The sequence below is a fragment of the Nansenia antarctica genome (assembly GCF_963989245.1).
Source record: "Nansenia antarctica genome assembly, chromosome: 3".
NCBI classification, from domain to species: Eukaryota; Metazoa; Chordata; class Actinopteri; order Argentiniformes; family Microstomatidae; genus Nansenia; species Nansenia antarctica.
Window position 1 is genome coordinate 46,495,478 of NC_137688.1, and position 18,846 is coordinate 46,514,323.

Sequence of the window (18,846 nt, forward strand, 5' to 3'; positions counted from 1 at the left end):
AAGATTTTGTACCGCTGCAAGGCAAGTAGGAATTGTAAACTTTCTACAGTCAGATCTGTACTGTATATGGGCCTGTAATGTTTCAAGCAATGTTAAACACAGCAATGTATACTGTACATTGAGATAGGACTCACTGAGTTATATTCAGCTTCAAGATTTGGATGACACTGGGAGTCATTTTACCGTACAACCTTTGTTTACTAATACGTTCTGCTGCTTTTATTGAGAAACTGTATTATCTCTTATAGATACTGGCACTGGTAATGGCACTGCCAAAGAGCAACAGTGGCACAAAGGCTATATTTTGGGGTTTATTTTTATTTTTCACTCAATTGAGCCACCATGGAATATCCCTCCTTTTCTCCCTCTCCCTCGGCCTCTGTCTATTGTGTCCCTCTGTCCCTGTTCTGTATCAAGACAGTGGCCACTCCCCTTCCCCCACACTTCAGCTATGTGCCTGCAGCCGCAGATCAAAGACTCCTGTGCCTCTGTGATGTTCCCCACACTGTCCAAGCAGCACTGTACAGTATGCCCAAGGACCTGGCTATGGCCCTTTGTTGATTCCTTATTCATGCTATACAGAACGATTCCCTATTGCGCAAAGTATTGCGCTCTGTTGTCTCTCCACAAATGGAAACATCTTCTTATCATTGTCTCTAGGCCACTGTGATGAATACATCTTAAGTCTGGGGTTTGTGGTTGGTGTGAAAACATCTCTATACTGTAAAAGGGTAGTATGTGCTCAATAGTCAGGGAAGTTAGCGATTCTGTGAGCCAGGCCTGGCTGGCACAATTTCCCTCTCTGTAAACCTGACACAGTGTTTTCTTTTAAGGTGAGGCAGACATATTGGAATGGGCCACAGACATTGTGAGAGGGAGAGGAGTGGGAGGAGGAGAGGAGTATTCTCTGACATGCGTGGCCCTGTGCTGTGACAATCACTTACTGTTGACTGACCTGGCTAACACATTAACCCCCTCATAACAGAGCCAGTCATGTACACTCTTCCGATTGAAAACAAATCTCAAATGTGTATGTGTATGAATGTGAGCAGGGCCATAACTACCATTGAGGAACATCAAGGTCATGTGCCTCAGTATTGTTTCCTAATTATAAATTTTGACTGAAGGTTTTGCATGTTTTTTGTAATGACTAAAATGGCAAACAATAAAGAAAAGCTATTACGGATGTCAATTAAAAAATCGGGTACTCCGGTTCAGTTCCCCGCTTTTGTTCCCCCTATCAGAGTGATGAAAACTGAACCACAGATATTGGACCGACAGGTAGACATTTACAGAATTAAATATACATATGTACATCACCGAACGACCTCCTTTACAGATTTGTTCGAACACCGAGGTGGTGCAGTGTCTGTATCTGTCAAACAGGCGTATTATTATCTGTGTTTATATGTGCTCTGTAGGCATCTTATTTTGCCAATGAGAGAAGGAGCACTCAGAAAAAGGGCTGTAACTAACATCGAGGACACCAAGGTTATGACCTCTGTCTTTTTTTGTCACAATTATGTAGAATAACACGATTACAAGTGAGTTTGTAATCAAGCAAATTGCAGAATTTACTATTACTTATCTTGTTAATGAGCACATGTCTTGCTCTCTATCGCTCTCTCTGTCTTCTGCTTTCACCTGCCCAGAAACAGCGGCAACTTCTTTTCACAAGGGTTGCGCTCCAGATGCTTACCACCACCAGCCAATGAGGTCTAATTAAGCAAAAACTATCTAATTCGCTAACTAAGTGTCTCCACTTCAAAACGAAGTGATAATATACTGTTTAAGCCTATATTTCATAGATGTTTTGGTAAACTATTTACTCTCGGATTTATGAGGGAGTCATCAAGGACATGGATGTGCAAGATATATACTGCAATGGAGGGATTGCCATACGAGGTCACTGAAGGTGCGTGTGCAAATAGGAGCACTGGGAGTAGTAAGAGAGTTCATTTTGGGGGAGGGACATTAGAAAAGTTTTATTTTTTTCTAAATGTATGCATCGTTTAGTTCATGGTGCGCCAAAATGTTGTTTCTAGCTGTTGAGCTGGAAAGAAATCTGCTAGGTAAGGATTCCTCCTGAACACTTACATAGGATATGCATAAGATATGCACTTTACGGCCATGCTCATAAAACGCTGTTTGATCTAACAATATCTGGTTACGTTTTTCAAGGTTACATAGGAAACCATTTAGAATTTGTGACTGTAATGCTAGTATAGAAATGTGTGTTTGCATGGGGCACTAGATTTGAATAGGAGGGCTGATCATTTGCTGGATGTTTCTCAGCAAATGTATTTTGCCCAATGTCTATTGTGCTGTCCGCAAATGTTATCTCACACAGGCTTAACTGAAAGCTCTGATAAGAAAGTGAGCACATTGAAAAATGTGTCACGACCCAACAGCTCTGCATGTACATTAAAAACCAATGGGCTCGTTCCCACACAGGGCCGAGGCCGGACACAGGTGTGTAGGCTAGCTCAGGGTTAGATGACAGCACCCAGGTAGGTGTTAGCATGTGTGTAGGCTATCTCAGGGTTAGATGACAGCACCCAGGTAGGTGTTAGCAGGTGTGTAGGCTAGCTCAGGGCTAGATGACAGCACCCAGGTAGGTGTTTAGCAGGGAATGGCTTACCGTCGTCCGATGATCCGTCGCGTTGACAGCTTGGGTTTACCGGACAGCCCCCGCGTTAGCTGGCAGGGTGTCCCCTCCAGTTTAGTATATTTTAACATGTAGCAAAATAACAATAACAAAACAAAACCGGACACGACACGACTTGGGGATAGTTCACAGTTCCAAACAGTGATAGTCTCAATTATAAATATCCTTAGGGGTTCATAAGCGTCTCTTTGTTATGGCGTCTCAATGTCTCTCAATCACTTCCTCTCTCTTCAATCACCTCTCGCTTCTCTCACCTCTCTCAGGTAGGAAATGAGCACTATTCAAATAACACCCGCCAACAGGCAAGCCACTCCCCCATGTACCCTGGGTAGCCAATCATCATAACCCACTGAGCTTACCATGATAGACATATATACAACAGAAATAGATGGATCGTGACAGAAGGGAGAAGATTATTAAGGGGTGAAGTTGGAATTTTTGTTGGTGGTGGTGTGTGTGTGTCTGTAGGCCTGTGTGTGTGTGTGTGTGTGTGTGTGTGTGTGTGTGTGTGTGTGTGTGTGTGTGTGAGCTGTGGGATCCCCCCCCCCCCCCAACCCATCCAAACCCCTACTGGGGAGCCTGGGTAGATCTCCACAGTGTGCCCAGCATCCATCACAGTGATTGGGGTCCCGGTGAAGTCGACCCAGCAGCTCGCTACCATGCCAGCTCCATATGCTACATGCAGCTGTTCCCTCTACCCCAGCACAACCCCCCCCCCCCCTCACCACCACCACCACGACTGCCCCCCCCCCCCCCACACACACACACACACAAACACACACACAAACACACACACACAAACACACCCCATGCCTGCCTGTCAGTCCAAAGACGATCAACAACCCAAGATCCTCCTGTGCCCATGCACTAGGGATGACAGAAAGTATGGCCATCAAGGGAATCTAGCATGGGGTGTTCCCCTCGGGCCCCTCACTGGCAAGGCACGGGGAGATTGCAGCTGTGTAGCTTTTGATAGCCGAAATATTGGGGTTGCACATTACCCGTGTTTATGGCAGCAAAAGTGTTTGACGAGCTGAGGAAGGTCAAGACAGACAGTTTGCTGATGAAAGGAAAGCTCTGGGGAATATTTGTGGGTCATGTTGGCGGAGGGTCTAAAATGTCAGTTGACATAACTTTGGAGACAATATGAATGAAGGGTTATGGCTATCTACAGTAGGCTATGCCTACCTACTCATAGTCATATGCAGTAGGCTACATTTCTCATGTCTTTGCATTTTGGCCATTTTTTTCATTTATGATCATTATAGCACCATTTAATTTCCGTCTTATCACAAAATGAGTAGACAGAAGCGGCATAAAGAAAATTACAATCTTTTCATGTTGTTCTTGTGTTAAGTCCCCTTTGAAGATATGGCTTCCATCTAGACTTTGAGACACCTTTCACTTCCTGTGAAGTTCCTTTGTCTTGAGAGGTGCTTCAGTGTGCAAATATTTCCTTTGTTCCCTCTTGTTTTGTTGGCGGAACAAAGGGAGCGACCAGAGGCAAGTGCCGTGATTAATGCCAAGCAAGGGGGAACAGAGGGAAGAGCTGAGGCCATGGCAGCCAACTGGGGTTCAGAGCCAGAGGTGGAGCACAAGAGCCAAGATGGAGTTCAGCTATAGCTATTCACTGATTGGCTGCTTCATACACGTTGCGCAAATATATCACACCTAAACGCCCTATGGCGCTGCTCAATAACACGTGTGTGTTATTGTTATACCTCTTCTAAGACTATAAATCATCTTGTGATGAAGACAAAAAAAAACGAATTGTGGTGCCAGATGTTCGAGGAGCATAATAGAAAACCAGGGAGAAGACAATAACCATTGGAATCATATTCAAGCATGTCTATTGGTGTGCTCTGGGCCACAAACTGCAATTAAATTCAATAATTCAAACTAATATTTATTTTCTAGGTTGTCTGCGTAGTGGAAGGAATCAAAATTCTTTATGCAATGCCTCATTTGCCAAAGCAGTTTTCCATTGGGTAGCTAGTTGATGTCATTTAGGAAGCACTTCCCGGCCTGTAAACCTATTTGCAGAACTAAGGTGCGGAGTGTGTCGGATTGCAAGCCTCATTTAACGTTGCACAATAGCTGATGTCTATTTGTGGAGGATAGTGTTGGGTGTTACAGTCATCAGAAGGGGTTCTTTGCTATAGACAAATGGGTGTATTAAGAGCAGGCGAGGGCTTGATTGGGTTGATCGATACACTAGAGTGATCAATGCTCAATTTGATGCTACCTGACCTAAGAAGTTCATCACTCCCTGTGACCTTTACTTTCCTTTACAAGTTTAATTTATTTCCTGTTCCCTTTAATCAGAGTCTCGCCCTGTAAATACAGCCCCGAGAAAATGTTTGACTCACCATCTTAAGAAAATGCCATTTAAATGAATGAAAGGGAATGGTGACACTGTTTCTGTAACATTTGTTTTGAAAACTGATATGCTTGTTTATAGAGATACACAGGCAAAAGATACCAACAATTAGATATGGTGGAAGGTTTGTATTAGGAGGGAGATTGAACTGTGCCACACAGAATTAACACTAGCTTTATGAATACATATATAGTCAAACAGATTACACTTTTGACAGATTTCCTTTTAGACAAAATTAGCTGAGAAAACCTCACATTCTACAACATATGTATAGTGTGCCATATCAAATGCTTTACAGTCTTCATCTATTTAGACAATTTTACAGTCAGATTGTGTTCATTGTTTCATATAACCTTTATTGGTGTTAAGAAAGATCACTGCATTACATTAATATAATTGTACAGGAAAACCTGTTGCTAAAGCACATCGTCAGTGTTTCCCAATGGGATAGCTATACTCTGCCTCACAGTCCCTCCCTTTCTGTGTCCTATGTGAGAGGAGAGTGAAATATAACGAGCATACATGCTCATATCACTATTTCACATGGGGCTGTGAAGGCAGAGCAAACTCCACCCGCCACTCTACTAACAATGCAATGCTAGCTAATGAAGAGTGTGATGCAGGTCTTTGAGTGAGAGTCATGATCCACATTTAAATCCTGTCAAAACCCTGTGAGACTTTCAAGGGTGTCTGCGACATTCTTTGTAGGCCCATAAAAACCCTGGCTGAACTGAGAGACAGTCAGTAGCAAGTTGGGCCAGCAAGGGAAACAAGAACAGGCCTTCCTCGGTGGTGGAACTATTCTCAAGAAACCAAGCAGATCCTACAACAACTTCTTCACACTGCAAACATGAAAGGAACATCGTTTTCTCAGAAAACCGTGGCAGTGAGCAGCTCCAGCAGGATGAGGGTTCAGAGCCCATCGCCCTCTCGCTGCCGCGGCTTCTCAAGCAACCGCGGACGTTCCGGATACCAGGGCACCGCGGTGGAGGTGGGCACAGAGATTCACCAGCACCATGCCAATGAGAAGGAAGAGATGCAGGAGCTGAATGTGCGATTCGCTGGCTACATCGACAAAGTCCAGGCCCTGGAACAGAAGAATGCTTCCCTGCAGGCCGAGCTGGCAGCCCTCCAGGGCCGCTTTAAGGGAGGCCCCACCGGCATTGGTGAAGAGTACAACCTCAAGTTCAAGGAGGTGAGGGAGCTGATTGAGAGCCTGACCAATGAGAAGGGGGCTGCCGACATTGAGATGGGCTACATTGAGGAGGAGGTTGAAGTGTGGACACTCAAGCTGGAAGAGGAGTTTGCACTGAAAGAGGAGGCTGAGATGATCCTGCGAGAGTTCCGTCAGGACGTGGACAACGCGACCCTTCAGAAGGCTGATCTGGAGAGGCGCGTTGAGGAGCTAGTGGTCGAGATCGAGTTCCTGAAGAAGCTTCACGACGAGGAAGTGGCTGACCTCATGAAGCAGATCGAGGATGCCAAGGTGACCGCTGAGTTGGGTGGCGACAGGCCTGACCTAGCAGCGTACCTGCGCAACATGCGTGTCGAGATCGAAGCTGCGGCCACCCGCAATGTCCAGGAGGCCGAGAAGTGGTACAAGGGCAAATTTGAGACGCTCAAGGAGCATGCCGGCAAGCACGAAGACCAGATGCAATCCATGAAGGAGGAGATCAGCACGTTCCACAACCAGGTGTCTGACCTGCAGAGCCAAATTGATGGGCTGCGAGCCAACAATGCCGCCCTGGAGCAGCAGTTGGAGGACATGGAGATAGCCCATCTAGACAAGGCTGGTGGACTAGAGGGCATCATTGCTCAGCTAGAGAGCCAGCTTTGTCAGACCAAGCTGGAGATGAGCAAGTACCTTCAGGATTATCAGGAGCTGCTGCACATCAAGCTGAAGCTGGACGCCGAGATTGCCACCTACAGGAAGCTGCTGGAGGGAGAGGAGAAGAGGCTTGGCATCTCAGAAGAGTGAGGAGAGAAAATATCATTCCAGACAGAAAAGAGCTTCAGATCCAAAGGAACTGTAACTGAGTAGAGGACCATGGCTGCCCAACTGTCTGCCTGTAAACCCCTTCCCTGAACCTTGCACCCCACCATCCCTATGAGCTTTCCAATGTAGTACAGCCATGTCCTACTGTGCTATGGTTAACTCCTTCAACAAAATCCACCTCCTTGACCCCTACTCTGTGTAAGAGAACTGAAAAATGTTTACATGAATGTATACACAGTACTACTTAATAAAGCTTGACTTGAGTGCAAAATAAATTCGATGTTTGAGAGTTGCATATAGATAGAGATACTCTACACAGTTTATTGAACAGTGTCAAAATATTTGACACACTTTAACAACAGTAAGAAAATACCCAAAGCCAGAAAACATTAGCACTGGAAGTGCTTGAAATGTGTATGATTTGTAATGCTTACGAATACCAATAATGTCCATCCATGTTTAGGAACATACTCTTTAATAGTATGCACACTTCTTACACAATAACCCAATATACACTGACTGAACAGTTTATTAGGAACACCTGTGCATCGTCTGCCGTTCTACCACATCTCAAAGGTGTGGAGAATGTTTTCTTGGCACACATTGGGCCCATTAATACCAGTCAATGGTCGCTTGAATGCCACAGTCTATTTGAGTATTGTTGCCGACCATGTGCATCCCTTCATGGCCACAATGTACCCATCGTCTAATGCAGGGGTCGGCAATTAGGTTTGGCCTCGGGCCCCAACATTTTTTTGCCACTAGATGGCGGGCCCGAACATAATCAAAGGATAATTTAAGTAATTGATTGTTAAAAAATGTGACACGTTCTAATGCTTTGACTTTTCTTTCGAGAAATGTACACATCGCTAGTCAACTAACACAGCTTGTTTTGTGAGCCTGCTAACAATGTAAAGTAGTGTTATAGTTAACTAGGTAGCAGTCCAATCCATTTCGTTGCAGTATTAGGCTTGACTAGTGAGTTTGTGTTGTGATTCTCAACAACGTTGAAACGTAGTTTCACCCTTTTCCATAGTTTTGAATAATAAATGTGTGGACTGACGATGTATCGCAGCCTAACTTATTCTAATAATTATTTAACATACTTTTATTCTGAATGATTCCCCCCTCCTCCAGACAAGGTCGCATTATTTATTATTGGATTGGTTGTTTGCGTGTCGGGTGAACATTTAACCTGCTAACTAGCAAGAGAAACATAATGTCACTCTCCAAAGGTCTAAAGAGGAAAGTTGACGGTGAAAACAGGGCATTTAAACAGGAATGGACAGCGAACTATACGTTCATCCTACCTGGTTTCATCAATGCAAAGCCGTTGTGTGAGACTCACATCTTCCCTGCTCACAATGTTCCCTTTCTATACATGCGAGTCGTCCTTTTCCTCAATGAATGTGATAAAGACGCACGAAGGAATCGCTAGATGCATAAAAATAAAAATAAACTGCCTGCGGATTAAAGTGACGTCAATATCACCAGATATCAAGCAAATAGTGACCGATGGGAGATGCCACTTTTCACATTAAGTGAGTACCAAGCCTGTCGTTATTGTATTTAATAACCTAATTGTATTTTGTATATTTTGAATGAATGGCTTATGGCTCATTGTACTTATTATCCCTAATAGCGCGTTTGCTCTGTCGTTTCAGGAGCATAGGCCTACCACCACTTTTGTTTGTTTTTCAGAAAATTAAACAGAATTTGCTTTGTTACTGTTCATATGTGTGTTGCAGTCACATACGTAAACATTACGTTTGAATGATTTAATGAGCTGATGTTATTTTTTTTCAAACCACACACCGCATGTCGGCTATTTCAGCACCACGCCTTGTCCACCTGCTTATGATTCACTATGAGGGGTTCAGCGTCAGTGCGCTTCGGTGCACCCCGCTGCCTGATTGTCTGTCCCTGTGTCATTCACTCTCAGTCTCAACATGAATAAAAGTACAATAAGCATTATTCAGGTGGTGGTAGATTCTCTATTCGGACATTATAGGCGCGGTGTGGGACTGTCGGTCCGATATTGTAAAAAAAATAAAAAAATAAATAAATAAAAGGATTCTCAAAATAATCTGCTGGGCCAAATATTATTGGTGACGGGCCAGCAATGGCCCACGGGCCGCCTATTGCCGACCCCTGGTCTAATGGATACTTCCAGCATGATAATGCACCACGTCACAAAGCAAAAGTTGTCTCAAACTGGTTCCATGAACATGACAATGAGTTCAGTGTTCTGCAGTGACCTTAATAGAACACATATGGGATGTGGTAGAACGGGAGATTCACAGCTTAAGTGCACCTGAAACTTTTGCGTGAATTGCGTGATGCAATCATGTCAACATGGACCAGGATCTCAATGGAATGTTTCCAACATTTTGTGGAATCAATGCCATGAAGAATTGAGGCTGTTGAGATCAAAGGGAGATCCTACCAAGTATTAGTATAGTATTCCTAATAAAGGGTTTTGTGAATGTAGATCCCAGACAAGAGGCCAGACAAAAGAGTGAGTTTAATTTAGTTTATTAGTTTATCATTTTTCATGGACAGTCCATTAACTAACTAACTTGAATGCTGAAGGAAGGCTTGCTTTCATCCGCTTTCATCCACACATCCGCTTGCTTTCCATCCAATATCCACATATTTTCAGTTGTTAAAAGACATTTCTGTGCGATTTCAGCCACATAATTGATCAAATATTCGTTAAAGGCTACAGCTATTTGTGCTGGATCTTGCATTGGCTTACGATTCAGTTTGAGCTCTAACTGGTTCCTAGGCCAGTGGTTGATCCCCATTGCATTGCATCTGTTCCCAGATCAGCTTTGTGTTACCCTTTGCCTCATTAATAATTGTTATGAAAAAGTTGGCTTTCGCCTTTCTGTTCACTTTGGAGTAACACTGTTTAGCATAGAGGATGTGGTAGTCAGCATCATTGTAACCACTCCTCATGCTGCTTTACCTCTCCCTCTTTATCGCCATCTTCGCCACTCTTCGCCACTCTGTCCCACTGTTGCACACTCAGAGGACTTGATGGCGGCACATTGTACGATATCTCAGAATACGCTTGTTCAGTTCTCACTGTGCGTCTCTATCATATGCCATTATGTGCTGTGCCTCAACTGAATAGAAATGGCCCAGCTACACCCCTATTTCAGTTTATGTGAGGTCTCATTGACACACCACTCTGGAGGTGAAGATGGGCCTGATATTCCACCTGAGATGGTAGAATAATGCCATGTACCTCCCATACGAGGATATCACAATAGTCTCAACTAAACACAATGGAGTAAGCAGCCCTCATTGATTGTGTTTTTATTTGTATTGATGGTGTTTAGATTTTGGATGCTATTCAATAATTTTGAAATACTTTAAAATAAATGTTTAGCACTTACCCCACCATGTGTTAAAAGGATAAACATTTTCACCCAACCTCAACAAGATATTGGTCATTATAGAACTATTCCAAATACCAGTGAATCTGGTATAACTGGCACATTTATTTGTGCACTGCTTCTATTTCCCCAAAAGAATGTGTCCATATGAGATGTAAATATGATGATAAGTAGATTTTCTTTTTTCATCAGCATTAAGTACTTTAAATAGCAGCTGTTGTGTGGACCTATTTCTCCTTTAGCCATATTGACAGGTATCTGGGGCCCTGGACTTGTTTAATAGCTGAAGTTGTGAAAGTATACTAGCTTGCTAATTAACATGACCTAGCAAACAACCTTACATCCACATGCTACCTTGCCTAAATCTGACCATGTCTTCAACAATTCCGAGATGTTTTATGGAATGAAGTATGAGGTGATGCCAGATTCAATCTAATGCAGCAATGCATTTCTCAAAAACATTTGTACCAAGAAATAAAATTTAGAGACCAGTCAATCACATTCTTAATAAACATTTGTCAGAAATATTAGCTTTTAGCACTGAACACTGGTGTTCTGATTACCTTGTTTCCACACAGTGAAACACTCCCTCTACATCCCCAAAAACCCTCCAAATCACACGTTCATTGGCTTTGCCTGTTCCCATTTGGCTTGCCCTTATGCTCTTCCTCATTTTATGCAAGCCTTTCACAGCTCCATACTGCAGGTGTTCTGCTTGCAAGGACAGAGTAAAACAATGGAGTCAGTGAAACATGGCAAGACTAATGGATGCTGCTTCTGCCCTACCTTGGCTTTTCATGTGCAAAAGTATTCATCGAGTCTTGATGGTGCAGGCCAAGCATGACACTGATCCATTTAAATGGCCACAAAATGAAATCTCTCATACCCATGGAGATGGCAAAAACAATTCCGGGGACTTCAGAATCAGCTATTTATTTTAAACATACAATGTTTTCAGTTTGAATGAACCATTTCATAGCTAAGTAATCATTTTTTGTTTGATTCGGATGCTGTTGTGATTACTTTCATAACACTCTGGATTATCTAGGGGAAAACAATAATTGTGTGTGCATTCCTGTTACCTTTGTAGCGATAAGGCTTCATTTCAGCATGGTTTTTCCTACTTGCAGTTCTAGCCTCAGTGCCTACACAGAGTGTATTGTTACTGCAATGCATTACATTTTCATAAACATTTCAAATTACACTTCCCATAGCATATGACTCTTGTTACGGTGAACTCTAGAATACTATTTACATCTTAAACTGTAATGGAAAGTGTCCAAGACATGGTCCAGTTGAACAGACCCTTTTAAAGAAGTGTTCTAGCCTCCTGTATCTATTAAACTAGTAAATGGCTTTCCCTCCACCTGAATGGGAATCTAAACAACTATATTATTCAATTTGCTTCACTGTATCATATCAAGTGATTTAAAATACAGGTGGCTATAGGAGCGATTTGCTTGCCCCCATATCAACGGCTGACATACTGAATATTCTATTTTGTGTAGTTAAGCAGCAAAATGTGCTTCAGTGGGCTCTTTTTGGACACTGTGCAATTGTGGGTAAATTGGTTTGATACAGGTTCCCATGCTGCTAGCTTTCTCCACACAGGCTCTTTGTTGATGACTGTTGAAGATTAAACAGCCACTTTTCACTGAAATTCATGGCTTTGCAGTTTAGCACTGTGCTACTAATGTATACCTATAGCTCTGTTTCAGATGAAAAATAGTTTTTATTCATTCTCTATCTCACTTCAGTGGTTGCAGACACTCTGTGGCAGGACTTACAGAATACAGAATATACTGGCAGTCTCCTGCTCGTTCACTGCAATCTGCCATTTTAATCTCCCAGAACAGCTATTTAGCAAATAGCTTTAGCATAGCAAACTATTGTTTGTAACTCCCAAAGTCATTACACAGAATAATGTTGCAGTGACAGTGAGCAGAAAACCAGGTACCAATGGCACAGAGGAATACTAGAATTCATAATCGTCTACTGTTTTTGACTAGTATATCTGTGGATAAGAGGCCTCCAATTCTGTCTGTGTGTCTTTGGACCCTCTTAAGTCCAGCATACAGTACTTAAGTCTAGCATACCGTACTTTCATCACCCCTACTCAACCAACATTTTCTCTGTGTTATTTTAAAAGTGACATGGGTGGAACAAACTGCACATTTTCCACAATCATTCCGAATTAATGACTCTTCCCCAAAGAGAAATGCAAATATCTGACTGCAGGATCGCTTCCTAAAATAGGCACAAAAAATGCCTCTTGCAGCCATTTTTGTAACGATTCAGATGAGTTTCCCCCTGGTATTTCCCTGTTTTCCAGAATTCCTAGCTTTAAAAAGAAAGCCTTATTGCCCCGGGTGTGGAGTGGCTGATCAAAATAGATGAGTTCCATGCATTCCTGTGAAAGTCATTCAGTAGTGTAATGACTTCCTGTTTGTAACACTTGACCATTCCTTATCAGCTATGCATCAGACCTTCAGACACAAAGAGCTCTGTTATAGTGTCAGGCTTGACAATGTAGTCATCCGAGCCATGGTCACGAACATAGCAATCATACCAAAATGCATTCTCTGCAATTGCACTAAAGAAAAATGTGTAACACTTTATAAAATGTTTATTTATATGCAACATGTTTAAACATTATTAAATACTTAGTAATGTGTTAGTATACAGTATATTCATACACATTTACAAATGATTTATTTAACAAATCAAACATATTGCAACAATTCACCCTTTCCAAATGTGTATAAAAGTTTATATGCCATTTGTAGACCTTAATACATAAATTGTAACATCATTACTGACAGCTTTTCCTAAGTGTTCCTCATATTTGATTAATTATTTCTAAATACATTCCTCAGTCATGTCTGTCAATAGCATTATCTGTCTGTCTATGTTGCTGATATAGCCATTGCGGTAGAAATGGGTAAGCCATTCATAACTGTAAGGTGCATTTCATAAAACCACCAGACACGCACACACACACACACACACACACACACACACACACACACACACACACACCATCTTAGCTGTCCATCGTGTTCGATGATGGCGCTTGCTCCAGGGATGGGGGGGGGGGGATTCAGTGACGCTTCCGCTGGTGCCACTTCTCGTGGGCGTTGAGTACGATCCTTGAGCCGCACATCCGTCCGCAGATGGTGCAAGGGAAGCCAAATACCAGGAGGATTCCAACCGCCCGCTGGTGTCGTTGTGTGAGCCTCTCGGATCTTCGGTCTTGGTTGGTTTGGTGTATTTGGGAAACTGCAGTGGCACAAGTGACTTGCCAGGCTGATCTGTCGAGTGCCAGAGTTTCAAGCTGCGTGGTGTTGATGTTTGCTTGCTTTAGGAGGTCCCTGGTGTAGTCCTTAAAGCGTCTCTTTTGGCCTCCAGCAGCCCGCTTTGCTCCTCTCAGTTGGCCATAGAGGACCTGGTGGGGCAGGCGGTGGTCAGGCATACGAATGGTGTGCCCTATCCAGCTAAGATGTTTTTTGGCCACAGCTGCGTCCATACAGATTGAGTTGGTGTTGTTGAGGATGTCTGTGTGGTGGACTCTGTCTTCCCAGACACACACACACACACACACACACACACACACACACACACACACACACACACACACACACAGGAGAATTTGTTTGTCTTATTCATTATCCACATCATTATGCATTGTCTGCCCACTTTTGGTATTGTTATCAACATCACAGGCCTTCACATGGACACACTGTAGCCTACTTACACACAGATGTCATAGGATGTTAATTGAAAATCAGACTGAGAAGACTGAGAAAGAAATGCGTTTTGACGTGGGTATCTCTTCTTCGGAGGCTGAGGGTGTGCTGGCTTCAATTCACATGTAATCGGGCGTTTATCATGGAAATAACTGTTATTGTCTTCCTGTCTATGTGTGCAACCTATTATGGTTGAAATGAGTACGCCTATCATTACTTGTAAGGTCAGTTTCGATTGAACATAATGAGGGTAGAAGCTTAACATCAATTAACATTTCTATAAGCAGTTAGAAAATAATTATAACATATTTAACAAATCATCTTTTAAAAGTCATTTACAAATACCTTTTAATATAGTTACCAATATATTATATTCAACCTTTGTCATTGCACAGAATACAACAAAATGTGTTTTTTGCTCTAGGCACAGGGTCAGCCATAGTCAGCCCCCTGAAGCAATTAGAGGTTATGTGCCTTGCTCAGGGGCTCAAGGGCACAGCAGCAGTGGTAGGCACCTTAGATATGATGCCAGCAACCCTCCGGTCACCAGCTCGCAGCCGGCTCCCTCCTGAGACCCATTTGTGTGTTGATGCATTCTAAAGCTGGTGAAGAGTGCTCTAGTCTAGTGCCATAACATACCCTGTGTTTTAAACAATGTACATATATATATATATATATATGTCTACATACTGTACACTTTCTTGAAGGATACTGAAGCGTTTATAGATATTACATTATATTTCTATCAATATTACCACAACTCTCATGTCACCATTCCCATACATGTCACAATCTCCCAGTGCTAATACCTTCCCCCACACAGCCCTTAATCACAATCATTGCTGTAAAATAACAAACTACTGATAACCAAGCCCAGCCTCTAAAGTGACTCGTCAACAGCTCTGTGGCTCTCTGTTATCCTGAGAGCTGGCATATCTGCATACACCACCCCAGTAACAAGCCTGTCTCCAACCCCACCTACACTTAACAACCTTGGAGTCAACTTTTAGTACTGTATATTCCACAGGATACATTACCACAGCTTGTCAGCATCAATAATAAATGTGTTCACCCTGCAAAAAAAGAAGAAGTGAAGAAGATGGGGGAGGGGGGGTGGGGGTAAAAAGTGTGTGTCTGCAGACTGTATACTGGCCTGACAATTATGCCATTTCTGGAGGCTGGCTAGCCTCCAAGTTTTCATGTTTTCATTTTTTGTTTATGACGGGGGGGGATAGTGCAGTGTCAGGGTGTCTCAGACTTTGTTTATTTGGTGGGTTTTGTATGCGGGGAGATGGATCTGTTGTTTTATAGTGCGCTGCCTTGCCATTGGCCCACCCAAAGGCGTTTGTCTTGGCCTAGGCCCCAGCGGTGCATGATGGGAGGTTGCCGATGTTTAATGTGGAGTGTCACGCACCACCGCCGGAGACTGCCACATAATGAACCACCAGTCGTGATTAAACAATCCTAACCTGGGTGGCAGGGGAAAGAACCTCCTCACAGCCTAGAGATTAACCTTGAGTCGCCTTGCATCCTGGGAAGCGCCTGTGTGTCTCTCACCTCTTAAATGATGTTGAACTTGACTCGGAAGGAAAGCCCCCGATGTATTGGCACGGGCTCAGCATGTGTGAAAGAGGTGTTATGGACAGGAAGCTCTCGTTCGTCATTCCTGCTACTGTACAGTAGCTTGGATTTTGCGAAGTGGAGCCTACAATGGCAAAGGGTATGGAGAGAGACAGATAACTAATGTGTCATTTGTAAGGTGTGTACACAGTGCTAGTGACAAACATGCCACATGGTCACAGGATGGGCCACTCATTCAGGATTTGGAGCACAGCATGACACGGTGTAATCCACTGTGCTGCAGCTCGATTGAGCACCTTGGTGTTAGATAGATCACACATTGGCAGCACCCTACCACTGTCCTGCCTTTGATTAGCATGCTACTAGCACAGAGATAGTTGAGCTTAGTCCATCCTCCCCCTAGCTCAAGACAGACAAAGGTCAAGTGCAAATGGTATGGCCCACAAACTCAGAAGACAGGGCAACAAGTCTGCCATCAGACCTGAGTTAAAATACTTTTTGAATACTGTGTGTGTGTTAGTCTTATTTTTCAAATACCTGACCTGCACTTGATTTGGTATAGCTGGTTAAGTGAAACGAACAAAAATAGTCCTAAGTGCAAACTCCAAATTAAATCAAGTGAACCTCAAATACTTCAGTGCTTAAGTATTTGACATCATTTCTAATGTATAATGCAACATGTTGGCTATGTTATCCGAATGGCTATGCCTACTGTAATAGCCCTAGAAGTTGTGGCCACGATCATTGAATTTTATTTATGCCACATTCATTTATGTGTACAATTGTGATGATTGTGTGTGGTGAATGTAGGAGTTGGCAGAAGGTTGTGTGTGTGCCTGTGTGTGTTTGTGAGTATCCTAAGTGATGGGCTCTGCAATACATTCAGACACATTTGCAGTGTTTGGCCAGCTCTTCTGTTGGAGGGATTATAGAAGATTTACAAGCCACAATAATAACCAAGTCCTTCACCTTGGGACCTATTTTTAATCTTAATTAATTTCAGATAATTCCTCATTAACATTAGCGACACAAGCTCTGCCGCTAAGAATCTGCAATGGCGGCTCATATTTTTGAGATATAGGGACTTAAAACTCTCCCCTTGAGAAAGAAACAGGCCTTGGAAATCAGCCCTACAGCATACTGAAAGAAGAGAGAAAATACAGTGGCAAATAGTTGTCTCAAAAGAGCAGCATTAGTTCAGATTAGATTGTACTTTAGTGTTTTGCCTCACATGCTCCGACAAGATAAAAAGGTACATAAAACACAATGTCACCTTAACAACATCAACATATTAATAATACAAGGCACCCAACCACATAAGCACAATCCACAAAACACATTCACATTACGTCCATATGCACAGCCATCAAATATATCTAGTCCATCATTATACTGATCAGTATTGCACATTCCTATCCCCATTTCATTACTCCTTACAGTCCCCTAAACCCACATTGCACAGCCTGTTCCATACATAAGTACATGAAGTCCATACTGTTGTGTCCATCCATTGCACCATCCATTGTTGTGTGTTAGTGTGTATGTCAGGGGGGTTAGCACATCTTCTGACTGGGCAGCCTGGTTGAGTGTGGGATGGATGAGTTATAACTTATTATATCTGTTGCGTTTGTATTTCTGCAACTTGAAGAGGGCGTCAGCTGGTTTTCATGGAGGACGTGTGAGGGTTCTGAGGTCATCTTGTTTGCCTGTATGATGGTACTTCTAATATGACTGATAGGTCTCCTCCAGAGGTCAGCCAACAAACAGACTTTTAACAGTCTGGATAATTTGGTTTTCAGCTTGACCGTGAGGGTGTTGTACCAGCTGGTTGACCCATACTGCACGATGCTAAGAGCAGAAAAACAAAAACAGGGTTAGGGTTAGGGTTGTGTGCTTGCTCCAAACGATCTGAGCCTCTGCAGGAAGTAGACTCCGCATTGGACGTTGTCTATGTGTATCCTCCATGACGTAGCGCCATCTACATGTTATCTATCAGGCAGATCTCAGTGCATGCAGGCAGAAGGTATCACTTCTAGCTCCCTTAGTGTATTACAAGCGCGTGCCTCAGGGACCTTTTTATTACACAGAACTTTATTTACAAATGGGCTTTAATGTTTAGATTTTTTGTCTGGATTGTTTGCGTTAATACCAAAGTCTGGTGCAAATGTCACTTGAATAGGCTCATTGGAAATACATTTACTGGACAAAATGTTGATGTGTTCAATACTTATTTCCCCCACTGTATTTACAGATGTAGACATATAGAAACTGTACTGTATGTTGCTGGTAAGATAATTTTAAGGTGGGCGCCACGCAGAGAAAATATGCAAGCCTCTGACTCTCTAGCGAGCGGGCCATGGCAGCCAGTGTGAGAGCCCTTTCACGCTGAAACGTAGGTTTGCCATGGGCGCTGAAATTAAACTCACACAGATTGTTACAGATTGTGCCTTCAAGTTGTACCAACCTAGCCATAGAGCCGCTGGACTCCACTTTCACACCACACTGTTTTCATGAAAGGTCACAGCAGGGAGAACATGTCTTTGTACTCATGCTTCATTAGCACTCTGCGATGGCCTTGTCACATAACCCCCCCCCCCCCCATGCATACAAAGGGTGTACGCAGCACTGTAATGAATGAATGAATGAATGGTCTTTATTGTCATTGCTATAGTACAGGTACCAAACAACGACATTTAGGAGGGGTGGCTCCCCTGGTGTTAGGAAAGAAAAAAAAAACTAAAAAAAACACAAGAAGGGAAGGAGCTGGTTTACATAAATAAAGGCTATGTACACTATCCACTATACTATACTGTACAGATAGATAGACGACTAGGGTTGTCATATTGCACATAGTGTTATTGCACATTCATTTAAAGTGTCGCAGTTTGCAGGCTTGAAATGTACATATTTGTGCCTCAGCACTACACCTGATTTTTTCAGTCCAGCAGCTGCCATCAATCCGTCCAGACTGTCCAGGGCCCAGAACCTAGGTCTTTGCTGTGTTCAGGGCCTGGATGGCCTATAGGGCAACATATAACCTTCCCATGACAGCCTTGGCAAATTGATATGCA

General features: G+C 43.0%; 2 protein-coding genes across 2 annotated transcripts in view; both read left to right on the top strand.

The window, feature by feature from the left end:
• LOC308152706 (interleukin-1 receptor accessory protein-like 1) overlaps positions 1-18,846 on the top strand; it is a gene marked incomplete at both ends in the record, with an annotated part of 199,840 nt that overhangs the window by 33,480 nt on the left and 147,514 nt on the right. The window lies entirely within an intron of this gene.
• Positions 5,899-7,026, top strand: LOC308153130 (vimentin-like; the record flags this gene model as incomplete). The annotated part of the gene is made up of 1 exon (XM_080526224.1): positions 5,899-7,026. The coding sequence occupies one exon, from the start codon at positions 5,899-5,901 to the stop codon at positions 7,024-7,026; it is 1,128 nt and encodes a 375-aa protein (XP_080382350.1).